This window comes from Talaromyces stipitatus, genomic scaffold (assembly GCF_000003125.1).
Source record: "Talaromyces stipitatus ATCC 10500 scf_1105507295527 genomic scaffold, whole genome shotgun sequence".
Taxonomy (NCBI): Eukaryota; Fungi; Ascomycota; class Eurotiomycetes; order Eurotiales; family Trichocomaceae; genus Talaromyces; species Talaromyces stipitatus.
Window position 1 is genome coordinate 4,014,446 of NW_002990114.1, and position 14,539 is coordinate 4,028,984.

Consider the following 14,539-nt stretch of genomic DNA (forward strand, 5'->3'; position numbering starts at 1 on the left):
AAGTTATTGGCTGGAATTATACAACACTATTTATATGACCCCTGCATGACTGAAATATAAAAAACGTACTAGGGAAATCACCGGGGGTCATTCGTAGTACTTTACTCGGCTCGGTCGGACATAACCCGACTCAAACAATGCCGCGAAGGTTGGTCTGCCCCTCACTGCAAGACCCTCCTTAGTACACAAGTACACAATAAGTCGGCCCATGCTCGAATATCTCCTGTGGGGAAGCTACGGTTGCAGTACTATCAATCGTAAGGAGCCTGGATCCTTGATTGCGCGGCGCGTGGTCTTTGTTAGTGCTCGATGCGTTGTAGCCATTCAATACTACTGTGCCATTTGACGAGGGAACATATTGCCATCATTATCTTCCTTCCGATTTTCCCGTCGGTCGTTTAGGGAATGAGTTCGGATAGTGTGAGCTGGTAAGGCAATCCTATCCTCACTGGACGTCCCCCGCCTTGACTCTTGCACAGCATGTATTTGTATTGTGTACTTCAACTCGGTTGATATGTAAGACGAGAACGATACTGTCCTTGGCAGTAGTCGAACATGAATTTAAGGACGTGTCAGCCTGGATGCTCGGTGAAGTTAATTGCGTTGTGGCTGCATGGCCTGCAAGTAGATCGCCAATTGTCCGCACCAAGGTCACGATTGGTAGCTGAGTCCACTCTTGCACGTAGTGGAGCACTAAAGCATCGCATCAATTAAGCTTGAATTTCCCCGCCGCTATGGCTGAATATAGACTCTTCATTCAGACTTCTCGGGGTACGAAGTGGCCGGTAAGTTTGCAATTGCAGCAAAACTGTTTATTCGGTACCGAGAAGCATTCCGGATCACTATTCCAACTGAGTCAGCTCTCGCAATGAAGACTGGCTGGATGGCTTGAAAGACAGACTTATAAATGCGATCACTGCATGATGGCGCTAACCCCATGCTGTCTAGTATCAACTCGTAGATAGATAATGCAACCGAGTCAGTGTAGCACGGCACTAAGAGGTAAAAGGAGTTTTTTATTCTCGATTGTAGATCTCGGACGAAGTCATACGCAGTCAACTAAGTTAGTTGATGTCACGTATATCATTCAATAAATTCTGCTGGAGGAACCAGATCCGGGGAGGTCACGCAAGTGCCTGGCGATCCAAAGAATGCGATCCGCGGATTAGTGGAACTGGATCGTGTCCCCCCATCAACACATGCCAGGCGGGGAGGTTGTGCACAATGAGCTGCATCATACGTTGGAAGCTTGGTGGAACAGAAACTGCTAAGACGGAATCGATCGTTGGAACTTCAGATGGTAAATACAGAGGGAGAAAAGATTCGGATAGGTACAATAATCAAGGCCGCAAGACTAAACAACAAGCACTCCACTGATCGACGGAGGCGTAGAACAGCCTGTCTAGCGTAGAGTTAGTTGTTGACCATGGACTTGGCAATCGATGTATGCTGTGAGTGTGTGGATAAGCGGAGTAGAGAAGGTCACGACTGACTAGGGGTCACTAGCCATCAGTCATCAGCAAATAGCAATTACTCGTGACTGCCACCACAACTTTTTGTCTCCTGCGAGTCAGTCCTCGTGGGTGGATCACTCGGCACTGGGGATGATCTTTGCCACGAGATAGGAGAAAATGGTGAGTAATAGATGAAGAAGCGATGGATGAGAGAGAGAAGAGATGAAGAGAGAGAGAAGAAGAAGAAGAAGAAGAAGAAGAAGAAGATAAGGTGGAATCTGATTTTCAAGAAGAAAACTTGGCAGGTGCGTCCGAGGCAGGGGCATGGACAGGGGCAGCCATGTCCAAGGAAGGAGCGATCGGAGCGTGGCCTATCGCGCGACTTCCCTCCCAGCATGGCAGACGGGTGCCATCTGGAATTTTGTCTTCTTTTTTAGCTCATTCTCCATCTCACCACCCCCTCTTCACTCGTTATTCCTTCGAATGGGCCGATGTCACTCTCTTGATTACTCGCGTGCGCGTGTATATATCTCTACCCACCCCCGTCGCTCCTTTGATTCTTTCCGTTCACTCCTTTATTCTTTGGCGCGCATCGGTGGTTCTATAACAATGCGTTTCTCACCCATGTCCCTGCCAGCTTTGGCTGTCGTCGGCCAGGCTGTTGCATCTCCCATCTCGAAGAGGGATACTGCATCTGACCGAGCAAATGCCGTCAAGCAGGCGTTCCAGATTGCCTGGGATGGCTACTATGCTCATGCATTCCCTCATGACCAACTGCACCCAATGGACAACACGTATGATGATTACTAGTACGTTCTCGTACTTAGATGGCCAGAATGAGGCGACGCATTGCTAACCATTACTGTTATAGTGACGGCTGGGGCGCCTCTGCAATTGATGCTATATCGACAGCAGCTGTCATGGGCCATCGGGAAATCGTGAACCAGATTGTCGACTACATTCCTACCATCGACTTCACGTACTCAAATGAGACAACTATCAGTTTGTTTGAAACCACTATTCGCTACCTAGGGGGTCTTTTAGCCGGTTACGATTTGCTCTCTGGCCCAGCTGCAGACCTTGTATCGGACAAGAGCAAAGTTGACACTATATTAAAACAGGCCCAGGTTCTTGCTAATACATTGAGCTACGCTTTTGAAACACCTTCTGGTGTACCTTACAACAACTTGCTTATCAACAATCGTAGCAACGATGGATCAACAACCAATGGCCTGGCTACAACAGGTAGCCTGGTGATTGAGTGGACGCACCTCGCGGATTTGACCGGCAACCATACCTATGCGCAGATCGCGCAGAAGGCCGAGTCCTACTTGATCCATCCACAGCCATCTTGGGCGGAACCTTTCCCTGGTCTGGTTGGTAGTACTATTGACATCGCAACCGGTAAATTCACCGACAACTATGTCACCTGGAACGGTGGAGACGACTCCTTCTACGAGTACCTTATCAAATTCTTCGTCTATGACCCCATCCGGTTCTCAGAGTACCGCGACCGGTGGCTAGCTGCTGCTAACTCTACTCTCGAGCACCTTTTGTCTCACCCTGCATCACAGCCGGATTTGACATTTGTCAACATTTGGAACAACGGAACGACGATATCCACCAGCGAACACTTAACCGGGTTCATTGGTGGCAACTTCTTGTTAGCAGGCTCTGTTTTGGGCCGTCAAGATCTCATTGATGCTGGTTTGGCATTCACGGACTCGTGGCACGCCACATATAATAGCACCGCAACCAAGATCGGCCCTGAGGTGTTTGCTTGGGATAAAGCGGGCGTTCCGGCCGACCAGGAAGCCTTCTATGAGAAAGCTGGCTTCTACATCACATCAGCTGACTATGTCTTGAGACCAGAGGTTATTGAGAGTTACTACTATGCTTACCGCGTCACTGGTGATACCAAGGTTGGTTCTGTATTGTGGCTTGAGTTTTGTTCTAACTAACACCATGTAGTATCAAGACTGGGCCTGGGACGCCTTCCTTGCTATCAACTCTACATGTCATGTAGGATCTGGGTACTCCGGTATTGAGAACGTCAACGTTGTTGGGGGAGCAGGCTTCGACAATGAGCAAGAGAGTTTCCTTTTCGCCGAAGTTTTGAAATATTCCTACCTGATTCACGCCGAGGGTGAGTTTATGAGTTCCAAGTCTGTCAAGGGAACGTGTACTGACGAAGATTTAGATGCCGATTGGCAAGTGAAGGCTGATGGCAAGAACAAGTTCGTCTTCAATACCGAAGCACACCCTTTTACCGTTGTTGGATAGAGAGTAGACTATTCATTCTGCAGATAGAAAATCCCAGCTGTAACTGGAGATTAATTGATAGGGTGGCCTTGGAATAACTCCCCCGCATTCTCCGCAATTTCCAGGTCGAGGGTTAGCCTCGGTCTACGTAGGGGCGAACCAAATGATTAGATATCACTACATATAAAGTGTCTCTCCAATCTTCCGTAACCGATCCGCTCATATCAGTAAATTCGTCTTTAACAATGCCTGCCTTAACGTTACACCTTCTCGCATTCAAAGATCATAGCGACGATGCAAAAGCATTCGTCGCCAAACTCCGCAGCTACACATCCGTCAAAGTAGTAGTAGCTTCACGACCACGATACGTCGTCGTCCGACCAACATTCCTGGACATAGATCCATTATTGATGCAAAAATGGGACCTGGTGCTTCTCCTACAGCCGACCGAACAGAACCATCATCAAGGAGAGTCTTCTCTAATACCATCTGACCTGCAAGATGTGATACTCGCTGAATATCGCATTCTTGCTGGGATCCCGTCAAAGTTATTATCGAGCTTCCCTGAGCGAGATGCTCAGTTGAAGAAGGAATCGCCCCCGGCGTTGACTGGGTCGTTGAGCAAGATGCGAAGTCAGAGCAAAGAGAGCTCTCAGGCTCTTGAGATGTCCCCTGATCTTTTGGCGTTTATGGATATGTTGTCTGCAGAGCATGATAAACCGGTGACAATGCTCAATCTACTTCATTTCCACTATCCGGATGGAAAGCAGAATTATTTTCAATACGGACAAGTAAGCTTATCCATCAGCCGCCTTTCAACATCTCAACTTGCTCCTACGTAGTAATTTAGGGGAGTAGAATTACTGATCTCATCAAAACGAACAGGCATTCATCCCTGTCGCCGGGAGACGCGGAGGTAATGCGAAAATTGTTGGCAACGTCGTTAAAACACCTGCTCAGTCAACCTTCTTGAATGATTCGCGCGGCAGTCCCGATCGACCGGAGCAGGACTGGTGGAATGAGATCTCTATCGTGCATTATCCTTCGATCCGGCATTTCTGTGACATGCTTGTGAGTGAGGATTATCAGGCCATCAATGAGAGGTATAGACTGAAGGTGAGATTTGCTGATTGTCGTGCGATCTGTGCAAAGCTTACATGCTATAGGCTCTTCGTGACACGTTTTTGCTGTGTACTACCGAGTTTGATGTAGAAGAGGATTCTCGTGCGAAGCTATAGTCAAATAATTGAATGTAATGAGTGCATGTCGAGTAGAGTAGAAACAAGGAATGACATCCAGCCCCAAAAGGGAAGGGACCCACCGCGGAGCACGTCCAGCAAAGAAAGACGCGTGAACAATCGCGCTTGCACTTATCAAACCTACAACAACAACTTACAACTCCCTCAATTGCTCCAGCTATTGACAGAATGTCTTCGTGCTTAAGACTATTCTGCTGAATACTGGGTTATTTCTTATTGATTTTATCTCCTTATTTGCATCGTTTTCTGCTATTCCTCATTGTCGCGTTGCGCCAATCAATTAGAGCATATTACTATTGTCCTGACGAAGTCATACTTACGCCTGAGGGATATGTCTGATTAGCCAGCCAGACCAACGTGTTTGAATATCAAGCAAGCAAGCAACTTGATCAGCATCTGTGGTCAAATGTGCCCGGCGAACATTGAACAACAATGTATCTCCCACGCTCCTTGATAGGACATTTATACCTCCAGCTTCTTCGATCACACCATCCACTTTCGCCTCCAGTCCTTATACTCGTTGCCCTTGAACCCGACGCGCTATGCGCGTGCCGCATCCTTACGACGCTACTAAAACGCGATTACATAGCCCATAAGATCCAACCTATTGCCGGGTATGGCGATCTCGCGCGTGCCGGCGAGGAGCTCGTACGTCCCATGCGGACAACAGATGGGGGCACTGGAGGAGTGGTCGTTTGTCTCGGTGTTGGTGGGCTCGTTGATTTGGGCGAGATTCTACGCCTGACAGACGAACAGGACGAATCCGAGGAGCTGGGCGGGGTAGAAGTATGGGTTCTAGACGCGCGCCGACCCTGGAATCTGGTCAATGTCTTTGGTGGGCACCCGGATCATTTCCGTGGCCGCGAAGCTCTGGCGGAGATGGACCTAAATGCCCTACGCAAAGGTCGCGGAGTCGACAAAGGTTGTCTGAATAAAAGTTATAAAAGTGGAAGTGGAGGGATTATCGTCTTTGATGATGGGGATATCGAGGAAGAGCTGACCAAGGAATGCGAGGCTTATTATGCCCTTGAAGAAATGCCAGAGGTTGACGATGATGGTGATAACTTGGACGACTCAGAAAGTGAACATGACAATGACAATAGTCTTGTGGGGGCCTCCAAGAAGAGAAAATCCTGGTCAGGACGCGAGCTGGAAGATAGTGATGACGAGGACGATGAACGGCCGCGTCAACGCAGGAGAAGTAACTCGGTACGTATATCACTCTACGATTTCCTTTTCCTACTTTTCACTTTATTGACTTCCACGGCAGAGCTCTCCCATTACATCGTCACCGACTAATCGCCGCCGAGCGATTGGACATGACTCTTCCAACTCGTCACGCACACCTACGCCGGAACCAAGCTTTGTATCCCCTATATCACACCAGCCTTCAGCGCGAACTCTTAGACGACGACTTTTACGAATGAAACGAAAGCACGAAAGCATACTGCAGACATACTACAACACAGGCACGGCCTATTCAGAGCCAATATCCTCAATGATGTATTCACTAGCATCTGAGCTGGGTCGCGAAGATAACGACCTTTTGTGGCTGGCAATTGTGGGAACCTCCAGTATGGAGCTATCTGGACGAACGATGGCCGGTGTAGGCATCTCGAGCTCCTCTGAACATGGTGGCTCAGCAGGATGGGGTGGATCACGAGGCGAACAAATACGGCAAATTATGCGAGACGAAGTGCACAGACTCAATCCGCCGGAGGGCGTCGAAAGTTATCGTGATATTCCTGGTTCAAACACCGATGTCATTCCTACCACGGGAAGGTCACCAACGGACACGTCAATACGAATATCTCCGGAACCTCGTTTCCTACTGGTACGACACTGGTCGTTGTACGAAAGCATGCTCCATAGCCCATATTTGGCGTCAAGACTGCATGTATGGACGGAGAATGGCCGGAAAAGGCTACATAAGTTACTGGCCAAAATGGGTATTAGTTTGACACAATGTCACCAAAATTATAACCATATGGACATGGAGTTGAAGCGCGTATTGCGTTCGCGATTACTGAAATATGCTCCTATGTACGGCTTGGAGGGACTGGTCCCTCCCGTTGCATCAGGACACAGCAGTAATCGTGAAGGTTGGGGCTTTGTACGAAGTTGGGGATGGAAAGCATGCTTGTCGGCAACAGATGTCGCTGTGATCCTGGGGTCGATACTAGAAGTTGGACCAAGTGCAGCAGCGACGTGGGAATCTGGATCCTATGCAACCAGACAGTTGGCCATGAACAAAGCAACCAGTCCCTCGGATACTGACCCGGCAAATATTCATCCCCGATTTTGGAGCGCTTACGACGCACTTTCTCCGACTGGATCTGATTCGCCCACGCTCCTGATTGAGTCATTGCCTTTGGCACAACACCTTCATCGTTCAATTCTTCGTACTGGAACGTCTTTGATGTCGAAGAACCAGATCCGCCATCTACGAGCTTTCCGCATTGGTGTTGTCAAAGATGGGCCTGACGTTAAGCTATTCACTAATCCGGGAGCTTTGACAAAGTTGGCATTGTGGGTCGCAGAAGCAATTCAAGTGCAAGAGAGGGATAAGAGTGAAACCAGAATGGGCAAGAAGAAGATTCTAGGCACACCTCTTGTCCTAGCTGGATTAGACGAGGACCGCGGCGTCTATGTTGTAGTTGGCACTGGCGGTGGTGGCGGTGTTATTGATTTCGCGGCTCTAGCGAAAAAGAATGAGGCACGACGGGTGAAAAAAGAAGCAGCAGATAAGAAAAAGAAAGATCGCGAGGAACGACGAGAAAAGCGTGCGGCTGAACATGCTCGCCGCGGCGAAGACGAAGATGACGACGCATCGGAAGACGAATCAGAAGAAGATGAGTCGGAATCTTCGTCTGATGACGAATCAGAAGATGAGAAGAGCCTCTATGGAAACAAGCGTCTTGTTCGTAACCGCTTTGGTATCGCCTTCCAGGAAGTGGTTCAAGAGACCAGTGCCCGAGTTCGAATCGACAGCTTTGAGCACTGTGTAGTAGAGGTGCAGAAAGAAGATTTGAGTGGATTCCTTGAGGCCTTGAGCTTTAGGAGTGTCGTCGGATAGGTGCTGATAGTCGATCGTTCCGACTTTCTTCTTTCACGATTTTCTCAGTCATGGCGTCTGGCATCATCACTTCGGCGTTGGCAATATATGCATCTTGCTTATCTGGTTCTTTCCGTATCGTTTAAAACGGGCGTTACATCAGTCATATGTGCATGAGATGACTCTTTTTCATGTTGTGGTGGGATTCCTCACATCGGTTCTGTATCATGGAGTCAAAGTATGCGGTACTATCTATTGCTGGCGAGGACTTTTTTGGTTGGTTATTATCTTATTTATTTTGCATCTCTTACCCTAGAGCACATTTTTACCCGATTCCCCTTGTTTCTTGACGCATAGTTTACCACCATGCATGTTACTCGCATTGTCGTTGCTTTCCCCTGTTTACTGTTGTCTTCCTCAATGAAATCCTTTGAATGCGTTCCATGGCGATCACTTACTTGACTCTTCTCTTGGAATAACTGGCGAGCAAATATGGTATGGATTGAAAATGTATTTGTTTTCTCTTTTATCGCTGATTGATGGATGGACATGATTTGTTTGTGCGATACCTTTGTAGGTAGTTAGTAGTATTATTCATGAATGTTGTTACTAGATAGCGACTTCTTATATCTTCGAAGGTTCTGTAGATGTTTATGATTACTGAAAAAAAGTTCAAATACCTAGGTATGCTCATCAATAAAATACAAGGGGTATAAACTATATAGATGCAATGAAAACGCTATATCTATGGATGAAATCAAGTTTCCCTACCGAAAACCGAACCAGCCAGCCAGAGTCCTGTACCTGCACCGATAACCGCCAACCCGACTAATCGTTTAGTCCAACTATCTTCATCAGTCATCTTGCTAGCACCCACAACAACCTGACGATGGCGATCTGTAGCAGCAGCAGCAGCAGTAGAAGACGGCTCCGATTGCTTTTGCTTCTCATCAGAAGCTATGGTCCTGTTCTGTAGAAAAGGATATCCCTGCTCTCGCCGTTGCCACTTCTCAACAAGTTTAGCAATCTCGTCCAAATCCTCCTTAAGTGATCCTGGTCCACGTGTTGCATTACTTTCCACTTGCACAGCTTGCGTATTTCCGAAGAAATCAACCACAGTACGTAGACGACCTTCTTGTTCGCCGCCAGGGAATAAATCCCATCTTAACCCCGGTTGAGAATGGATCTTGCTCTCGTCGTAGGAATCGAATAGGTCTCCCAGGGTAAGTTTTGAGTTTGGTGATGTTACTTGTGTCTCTAGGAATTCTAGGACGTAGTACGTCCACCGATCGATGACCGCAACTCCAACATCGTTGTCGGCATGGTGTGAATAGGATGATTCGTCGAGCGCACTAGACCCGGTGGCGATGATATTCGGTGAGTAGAAATGCGTATACATGGTATTCGCCTGACACGTGTCAATCATGAAAAGCAGTTCATGATACCGTTTCTTCTCCCACATTTGACCAAATGCATCTGCCAAGTCCCAAGCACCGATCTCCTCGGAATCTTGAAACTTCAAAAACCGATCCCCGCCGTGGCCAGTCATGTATACCAACACATTACTACCTGCGTCAGAACCCAGACGTTTACTTCGTGGCACATCCTCATCCAGTCGATCGGTAAGCAAACGAATAAAATTCTCGACCGTTACCTCATAACCCCGATAATCAACCTCGATATTCTCTCCGTACAGATCAACCGCTCGATCGGCGTTACTATAAACTGTACCGGGGAAGGCGTTTCGCGGATTACAGGCCATGTCGTCTGGAAGCATGAGGATGATTTGCGAATCGGGGATTCCGAGGCGCTTCACGGTTCGATATAGAGATAGGACATTGGCGAGATGGCGATAATTGAACCAGAAGCGTGAAGTGGACACGAGAACGGCCCAGTTGGAGGTGTGTTCCCCGAACACCGATACGGGTATGGTGCATGATAATAGCAGCGTAGCGAGGCCCGCCCCTGAAAAAAATGGTAGGCGCATTATTTAAAGGAATATATTGTAGCGAGCGTGGGAGTAGAATGATTGTATTGCAGTGAATGTAATGTTCCTTAGATGCTTTTCGATGTTGAAAGAGAGCCTACTTACTGAGGTGGAGAATCTTCCGGGTGGATCGCTGGGGCTATCCACGATTCCTATTTCGGACGACATTTCAAGCCCTAGTTCACTTGACCATACGCCCAGGGTGACATATCACACCTCAGATTACTTTACAGCACTCGATGTACTAATATCTCTTAGCCGCCAATCTCCTGGCTTGGTTTTTTTTTTTTTTTTTTTTTTTTACACCTTGCATTTTGGGCAAGCGATTATTGGGAGATAATGATTGCGACTTATGCTGTGTAATTAACGCGGTATTCTAGCAAGGATCTTTTGTGATACACAGTCGTCTGAGCCTTGCAAGTGGCTTAATACATTCTGCACTGCAATCAAGTTTCCAGACAATGTGGAGCCTGAAGGGGCCTTCGAAGATCATGCGGCTTGCGTGATCTCCTGGAATTTAACTCGGACATCGCCAAATGCGAGCAGATTGATCAGAGAATCGGGGATATAGTATTTAAACCGGATCAGATCCAGATATCTTCAAAAGTTCTCAGACCTTAGAACATGTCTTCGACGGGAAAGTCTTTCAAGATACTAATTGCCAGCGGAGGCGTCGCTGGCCTTGCTCTAGCTAACATGCTGGAAAGATTCCAGATCGACTACCTTTTCCTAGAAGCACATAGCAATATCGTCCCAACGATAGGCGTGGGTATTGCAATATTCCCTCATGGAGCTCGAATTCTTGACCAGCTTGATCTATATGAACCTATCGCCGAGTTGGTGGATAACAGCGGTCGGGGGGACCACATTCATAATGAGGATGGTGATTGCTTGCTGAATGTACCAGAATTTGAGGATTATAATAAGCATCGGTATCTTCCATTCATTTGTGGATATTGTAGTTTTGGTGCTGATGATAGATCAGACATGGATATCCGGTCTCATTCATCGATCGTCAATCGCTCCTTCGTATACTTTACGATCGTTTACGAAACAAGAATTGCGTTCTACTGAACAAAAAGGTGGGATCGCGTTAGACTAATTGAGGGAGGAGTTACGGTTTTTACAACAGATGGGCAGAGTGTTTGCGGAACCCTACTCATAGGGGCCGACGGAGTACATAGTGTTGTGAGACGAGAAATGTACCGCATCGCCAACGAGAAGGTGCCCCAATACTTTGCAGCGGACGAGCACAAACATGCGTCATGCCACTATCTCTGTGTATTCGGCGTTTCTCAAGATGTGCCTTGCTGGGTACAGGGTGAAACATATAGTGTCTTCGGAAAAGGATACTCTCAATTAGTGGTTTCTGGGCCTGACAAGAGCAAGATCTACTGGTTCTTCTTCGCTAGATTGCCGGAGACGAGATACGGCAAAGATATACCGCGACGATACAACAGAGAAATGGAGACACAGATCATCAAGAAATACGAACACCGTCCAGTCACCAAGACAGTTACATTCGGTCAGCTTTATGCTAAGCGCTCAGTTTCTACGCTAACACCTTTACATGAATACACGCATGAGGAATGGTTCTTCAATAGAATTTCTATAATGGGAGACTCGGCCCATAAGGTATGTTGACTCAACCAAACTGGGGTTTCAGACAGCTTAGTGATACTGACTATATATATCCTCAGCCAAACCCTATCTCAGGTCAAGGTGGTAATGCGGCCATTGAATCGGCAGCAGAATTTGTCAATGCACTTTTAGAGAGACGGAATAGCCGTGCTCAAGGACTCGATAGATTGACTGATAAAGATATTAAGAATATCTTCATGAAATCGCAAATTAGAAGACTCGAACGTGCAAAAGATCTAGTCTCTGCTGCTCATATACAGCAGGCCTTGACAGCATTCGAGAAACCTCTCGTCTCGAAAATACTCTGGGAATATACTCTACTCCTCGGGGGAGACAGTGGCTACCTAGATCTATTTGGTGAAAAGATTGCCAGTGATCCAAGGTTGAAACACCTCTCTATCAAGGAGCGGCCACGAGTGATACCATACGACGATGAGTTACCTTCTCGGCCAAGGACATCAAATAAATTACACCTGGGGCGGACTTTCCTCATTCTGGGATTGCTCTATATTCTTCTTAAGGACCATAACTTCCTGTACTATTCTTGTTCCTGGGTTGACACTCGAAAGGGAGCCATGACTACCTTTAGTGCTGCAAGGGACACCTCAGCACTCCTCAGAGACCCTTTCTCATCGGTATTCATGCAACTTGATACAGAAAAAACAAATTGCGTACAACATTTATGGGCTGTCACGACTCATATCACCGATATTAATATGTATCGTTGAAGGATATCGATTAGGAAACCGAGCATCCATTCTTGCCTTGCCAAGTCTGTTCCTATTAGCAATCTCATTCAAAGGGATAGTGTTTGTATCTCTGCTCTACTCCGTCATGAATGCCTTCTTATCCACCAGCTCGCCAGCGGGGAGATTCGTGAAGCCAGAGGTAGCTCGTGTCTTGGGCGAACTGGGCAACCAAGAGGTGGAACTCCAAAAGATCAAGAACAGTCAGGTTGTGAGAACTGTAATAACCAAGACAATTCTGAATGATACAAAGGCCGAGATGTGCCAATTTTGAAATTTGCATATCTGTTCGCTATTGTCCTGCAGGCTACGGCTCATATTACACTGTTTCCATATGCGTATAAGGCGCATAGAACCAATTCTTCAGAGGTCCACTCTGTGCTGAAAGTGAAGTCTGATGTACTTTCGGATTTCTAGTACGTACCCTATAATTGTTATTGCTTAAGTCTTCTAAAGTGACTTCAAAACTCCCTTGGTTCATTAATCTTATGTAGGTTAACTCTAGAACGCCTACCATATGTGCTTCTTTATACAATGAAATACACCAATGTATAAGCTCCCATACGGTCGAACTAGCTGTTATACTAATGAATGAGCATAGGTAAAACATTGGTCCACCTGAGGAGCAACAATCCTCATTTGAGCATTCTAGTATCCAACACGCAGCGCGGTACAACTCTTGAACGGAAACCTAGAACTGATCCCAATTCTCCTGCCTCCAGACATCCTCAGCACTAACCAAACGATCCCTCACGCCTTCAAGATCACGAGAATCTACCATAATATCCCCATCTCCAACAGTCCCCCACATTCTTGGAGCTCCAACAACTTCCCAGAACTTGACCATAAGGCCCAATTCAGTTCCCCACATACCATGCAGTCCTTCAAACTGCTCAAATGGAACTGATAAAACTTGCAACTTTCCTTTTCCTGCAATTTCCGCCCATTTCGAGAAGTAGTCTTGAATCTGGTACTTGCCCGTGGTGACATGGACATATCGACCGCCCTTGGGCCCGTACGCGGTACTGGGGTATGGATGTTGGAGAAGTCCACTGACGGTGATGCCGATATTATTTACTGAACCGAGTGAGGGGAGATGAGATGATGATTTTGCCGGGAGCGCAAGAATATATTGTCCAGCTGGTTTCTATTTTGTTACACCATTAGCCAACTTTCACCGGGCATCAGGAGTGAGGACAGGGGATCAATACCGAGTAAATTGGAGTAAAAGGCGGATATTTAAAGTTTGAAGCATAAAAGCCCGTCAAAAGAAAGATGGTCTTAGGGTTCAGGACTGGGTCATTCTTGATATACGCGTCAATGGCTCCTTTGGCATCGAAATGCGGAACCTCTACCTCGCCGTTACTCAAATCCTTTGCAGCAGGTAAGGTGCTCCAGTAGTAGGTCTCCAGAGTGAGAGTTTTTGCAGCGGCGCGGGCGAGTTTAACCCCTCGGTCATACTCAACTTGCATTGCCTTTTCAGGCCCGATCCCTGTGCCAAAGGGCTCGTAGAAATCTGTCACAGCAAATATGGCATTTGCGCCAATAAAGGCATTGGTGAGACTGCCTTCATCGTCAAAGTCGGCAGCTATCATTTCAATACCTCGCTCAATGAGCACCTTGGCTTTTTCACTGTTGAGGTTCCGTGTAAGACCTCGTATTCTCCAGTCAGGGTTCGCCGACAAGGCATTGATAACGCCTGAGCCCTGCTGGCCAGTTGCGCCTGTAACAACGATAAGCTTGGACATATCTGAGAATAGATTTTAGTGAGGGCTTTGGAAAGTAGGATTTGTTCTAGATGCGAAGTACTTGAATTTGGAATGTTGACCAGAAGTCTCATCGAGCGAGGTTGGATTATGATGCCTTTATAGGGTTCACTGAGATCACGTGCTGATATCGTCATACAAGGCTTAACATATTTACTTCCATACAGTTCAGTAAGCTGCCCTTGTAATTGTTTCTACCGTCTAGCTGTTGTCCTAACCAGTCCTTGTCCTACATTCTTACAGAGATAATTAGTAAGGTTGACTCATTCATGCTCTATCGGCTTTAACGGATGTCCACCGCAAATGTCCTCAATCCACGCAAATGTCCTTAATCCCCGCAAATGTCCTCAATCCCCGCAAAATGTTCGC

At 47.1% G+C, this 14,539-nt stretch overlaps 6 protein-coding genes across 6 annotated transcripts, besides 2 other annotated features; 4 read left to right on the forward strand and 2 right to left on the reverse strand.

The window, feature by feature from the left end:
- Nucleotides 1-1,688: 1,688 nt before the first annotated feature.
- Nucleotides 1,689-1,721: a microsatellite.
- Nucleotides 1,722-2,063: 342 nt separating this feature from the next.
- Nucleotides 2,064-3,737, forward strand: TSTA_094970 (mannosidase MsdS; the record flags this gene model as incomplete). Its single annotated transcript, XM_002479169.1, has 4 exons — nt 2,064-2,263; nt 2,326-3,376; nt 3,426-3,600; nt 3,655-3,737. The coding sequence occupies 4 exons, from the start codon at nt 2,064-2,066 to the stop codon at nt 3,735-3,737; spliced, it is 1,509 nt and encodes a 502-aa protein (XP_002479214.1).
- Nucleotides 3,738-3,961: 224 nt separating this feature from the next.
- Nucleotides 3,962-4,954, forward strand: TSTA_094980 (uncharacterized protein; the record flags this gene model as incomplete). The annotated part of the gene is made up of 3 exons (XM_002479170.1): nt 3,962-4,507; nt 4,602-4,832; nt 4,883-4,954. The coding sequence occupies 3 exons, from the start codon at nt 3,962-3,964 to the stop codon at nt 4,952-4,954; spliced, it is 849 nt and encodes a 282-aa protein (XP_002479215.1).
- A 453-nt stretch (nt 4,955-5,407) lies between these two features.
- TSTA_094990 (DNA replication initiation factor Cdc45) lies at nt 5,408-8,051 on the forward strand (the record flags this gene model as incomplete). Its single annotated transcript, XM_002479171.1, has 2 exons — nt 5,408-6,184; nt 6,246-8,051. The coding sequence occupies 2 exons, from the start codon at nt 5,408-5,410 to the stop codon at nt 8,049-8,051; spliced, it is 2,583 nt and encodes an 860-aa protein (XP_002479216.1).
- A 736-nt stretch (nt 8,052-8,787) lies between these two features.
- On the reverse strand, nt 8,788-10,185 carry TSTA_095000 (GPI anchor transamidase, putative; the record flags this gene model as incomplete). Its single annotated transcript, XM_002479172.1, has 2 exons — nt 8,788-9,995; nt 10,119-10,185. The coding sequence occupies 2 exons, from the start codon at nt 10,183-10,185 to the stop codon at nt 8,788-8,790; spliced, it is 1,275 nt and encodes a 424-aa protein (XP_002479217.1).
- Nucleotides 10,186-10,295: 110 nt separating this feature from the next.
- Nucleotides 10,296-10,319: a microsatellite.
- Nucleotides 10,320-10,641: 322 nt separating this feature from the next.
- On the forward strand, nt 10,642-12,678 carry TSTA_095010 (monooxygenase, putative; the record flags this gene model as incomplete). The annotated part of the gene is made up of 5 exons (XM_002479173.1): nt 10,642-10,949; nt 11,003-11,099; nt 11,158-11,652; nt 11,718-12,293; nt 12,316-12,678. 5 exons carry the CDS (start codon nt 10,642-10,644, stop codon nt 12,676-12,678), a joined length of 1,839 nt encoding a protein of 612 aa, XP_002479218.1.
- A 417-nt stretch (nt 12,679-13,095) lies between these two features.
- TSTA_095020 (hscarg dehydrogenase, putative) lies at nt 13,096-14,152 on the reverse strand (the record flags this gene model as incomplete). Its single annotated transcript, XM_002479174.1, has 2 exons — nt 13,096-13,551; nt 13,616-14,152. The coding sequence occupies 2 exons, from the start codon at nt 14,150-14,152 to the stop codon at nt 13,096-13,098; spliced, it is 993 nt and encodes a 330-aa protein (XP_002479219.1).
- Between the last annotated feature and the right edge of the window lie 387 nt (nt 14,153-14,539).